At 39.8% G+C, this 2364-nt stretch overlaps 1 protein-coding gene across 5 annotated transcripts in view; it reads left to right on the forward strand.

Moving 5' to 3' along the window:
* arhgap12b (Rho GTPase activating protein 12b) overlaps nucleotides 1-2364 on the forward strand; it is an 88145-nt gene that overhangs the window by 73087 nt on the left and 12694 nt on the right. For all 5 annotated transcript variants that reach the window (XM_025010638.2, XM_017436488.3, XM_017436483.3 and 2 more), the window contains 3 exons: nucleotides 813-915; nucleotides 996-1115; nucleotides 1193-1291. In XM_025010638.2, the coding sequence (XP_024866406.1) occupies nucleotides 813-915; nucleotides 996-1115; nucleotides 1193-1291 (322 nt within the window). The remainder of the gene's footprint in view (nucleotides 1-812; nucleotides 916-995; nucleotides 1116-1192; nucleotides 1292-2364) is intronic.

The raw sequence follows: 2364 nt of genomic DNA on the forward strand, positions 1-2364 counted from the left end.
CCTGATGGCACGGGCATATGCCAAGATGACAATGCCAGGATTCATCGGGCTCGAATGGTGAAAGAGTGGTTCAGGGAGTGAGAGACATCATTTTCACACATGGATTGGCCACCACAGAGTCCAGACCTTAACCCCATTGAGAATCTTTGGGATGTGCTGGAGAAGGTCAGACTCTACCATCATCAATGAAAGATCTTGGTGAAAACTTAATGCAACACTGGATGGAAATAAATCTTGTGACATTGCAGAAGCTGACTGAAACAATGCCACAGTGAATGTGTGCTGTAATCAAGGCTAAAGATAATCCAACAAAATATTAGAGTGTGTAATCTTTTTTTTGGTGACGATTTATTTTTTTGTCCAGGCAGTGTAGTTAATGGCAGAATTTTGAACAAAGGTGTTTTATATTCTATTAGTGCTCAGAATATGTGTTGAGGATAACTCTTAGTGATTGACGCATCAAATATCATATTATCTGTAAAACTGAATGAGTTTTAGCCATTTTTGTGTTTTTTAAGGTTAGTTAGCTGTGGCAGCCATCTTGAATCTTGAAGTAAATCAATTGTAGATGCACGTCTAATGATTACTTTATGACAGTTTTAATCAATTTTGTTTAGTAGTATATGAGACATTTTGCAAACAGACAGACATGGGAAAAAGAATTATCAGCTGTGTTTCACCTTTTAGTGGCAGGCAATAACAAAACATAATGAACGGGTAAACACTGAGTATGAATCTGCAGAAACACGTGTGGATGGAGTGAAAGAGGATGTAGGAGAAAATCCAGTCTGAGATTAATTCCTGTGGTCTAGGCCTGGGAGTCGGATGAGGCCATCGAGGAGGACATGCCTGAGTCTCCGGGAGCTGAGAAACAGGACAAAGAGAAGGACCACCGGGACTCCAAAAAGAGCAGAGGTGAGTCAAGCTGGGTGTGCTAAAGTGAACAGGGCACAGATACAGTCTGTTTGTGTCACTGCTCTGCTGTCTGTCCTCAGTCATGAAGAACTCTGTGAGCATGGACTCTTCAGACCAGAAGAAAACCAGGATGAAGCTCAAGAAGTTTCTGACAAGGAGGCCCACATATCAGGCTGTGCGAGACAAAGGATACATCAAAGGTGATCAGTCAGGATGCTGATCAGGATCTCTACGTATGATCCATGTTTTACAGCTGTTAGTGTGTGTCTGTTCACAGATCAGGTGTTTGGCTGCAGTCTGACCAGCCTCTGTCAGAGGGAGAACACATCAGTGCCCAACTTTGTTACAATGTGTATCCATCATGTGGAGAACACAGGTATGAAATAAAAGCCTAGCTTTCTTTGACAGATTGTATATGGCCCACCACCTTTCATGTCAGAGATTTAAATTAAGATTATAGAGTTAAGGTGCAATCCTATGCAATATTGAAAAGATTTTTGCTGACCTGTTAGCAATCACAAAGTGTTGGGAATGACTCCCAGCTACTACCACACCAACTTTTAGCTCAACATTTGTCATTTTTGTGTTTGCTAATATAAATGAGCTGTTGTGACCATCTTGAGTTAGACTGACAGTTCTCTAATGGCTTTCTCCCATGGACTCAGATGGGGCCTACTGGGGTCGTCCCAGCCCAGGTTCAGAGTTTTTCCATTGGATGGTCCAACCCATTTTCAGTTCTGCTTTTATTACCTGTTCAATCCGAGTCAAGCTGAAGATTAATTCCTGTCAGCTGAGTCAAGCTGAAGATTTGATGTCAGCAGACTGCTGACATCATTGATTGGTTAGAGAGCAACGTCTATAACAAGAGCTTCTCCTTCACAAGAAATCCTCCATTTTTAAAACCTCACAACTACAGCATTTGTTTTTGTTATTTACATTTTAAAATATATATATATATCCTTCAAATAGGCAACATGTTAACCAACACTGTGGTACAGGAGGTGCTTTTTGGCTGACAACAGAATTCAGAGGAATTTGGACCAAATGAACTTGATTTAATGGTTCTGATCGGTGAAGGGAAGGTGGCCAAAACTCAACCATGGCGTTTTTGGAAAGCATGGCAGAGAAAAGTTAGTGGTTTGACTTTATTTCACTCCATGGGACACGGAGTGGGCTGAACCAAAGGGCCTAACAAAACACATTTGTGGTAAGTGTAGAGAAAAAAAATCTCCCTAATTGTTCAAAATTGAAATATAAATAGGCATCTCTGACAGTGTTGCATTTAACACTAAGTGTTGAAACATACAGGTGCTGGTCATAAAATTAGAATATCATGAAAAAGTAGATTGATTTCAGTAATTCCATTTAAAAAGTGAAACTTGTATATTATATTCATACATTACATACAAACTCATATATTTCAAATGTTTATTTCGTTTAATTTTGATG

This window comes from Kryptolebias marmoratus, linkage group LG21 (genome assembly GCF_001649575.2).
Source record: "Kryptolebias marmoratus isolate JLee-2015 linkage group LG21, ASM164957v2, whole genome shotgun sequence".
Lineage (NCBI taxonomy): Eukaryota > Metazoa > Chordata > Actinopteri > Cyprinodontiformes > Rivulidae > Kryptolebias > Kryptolebias marmoratus.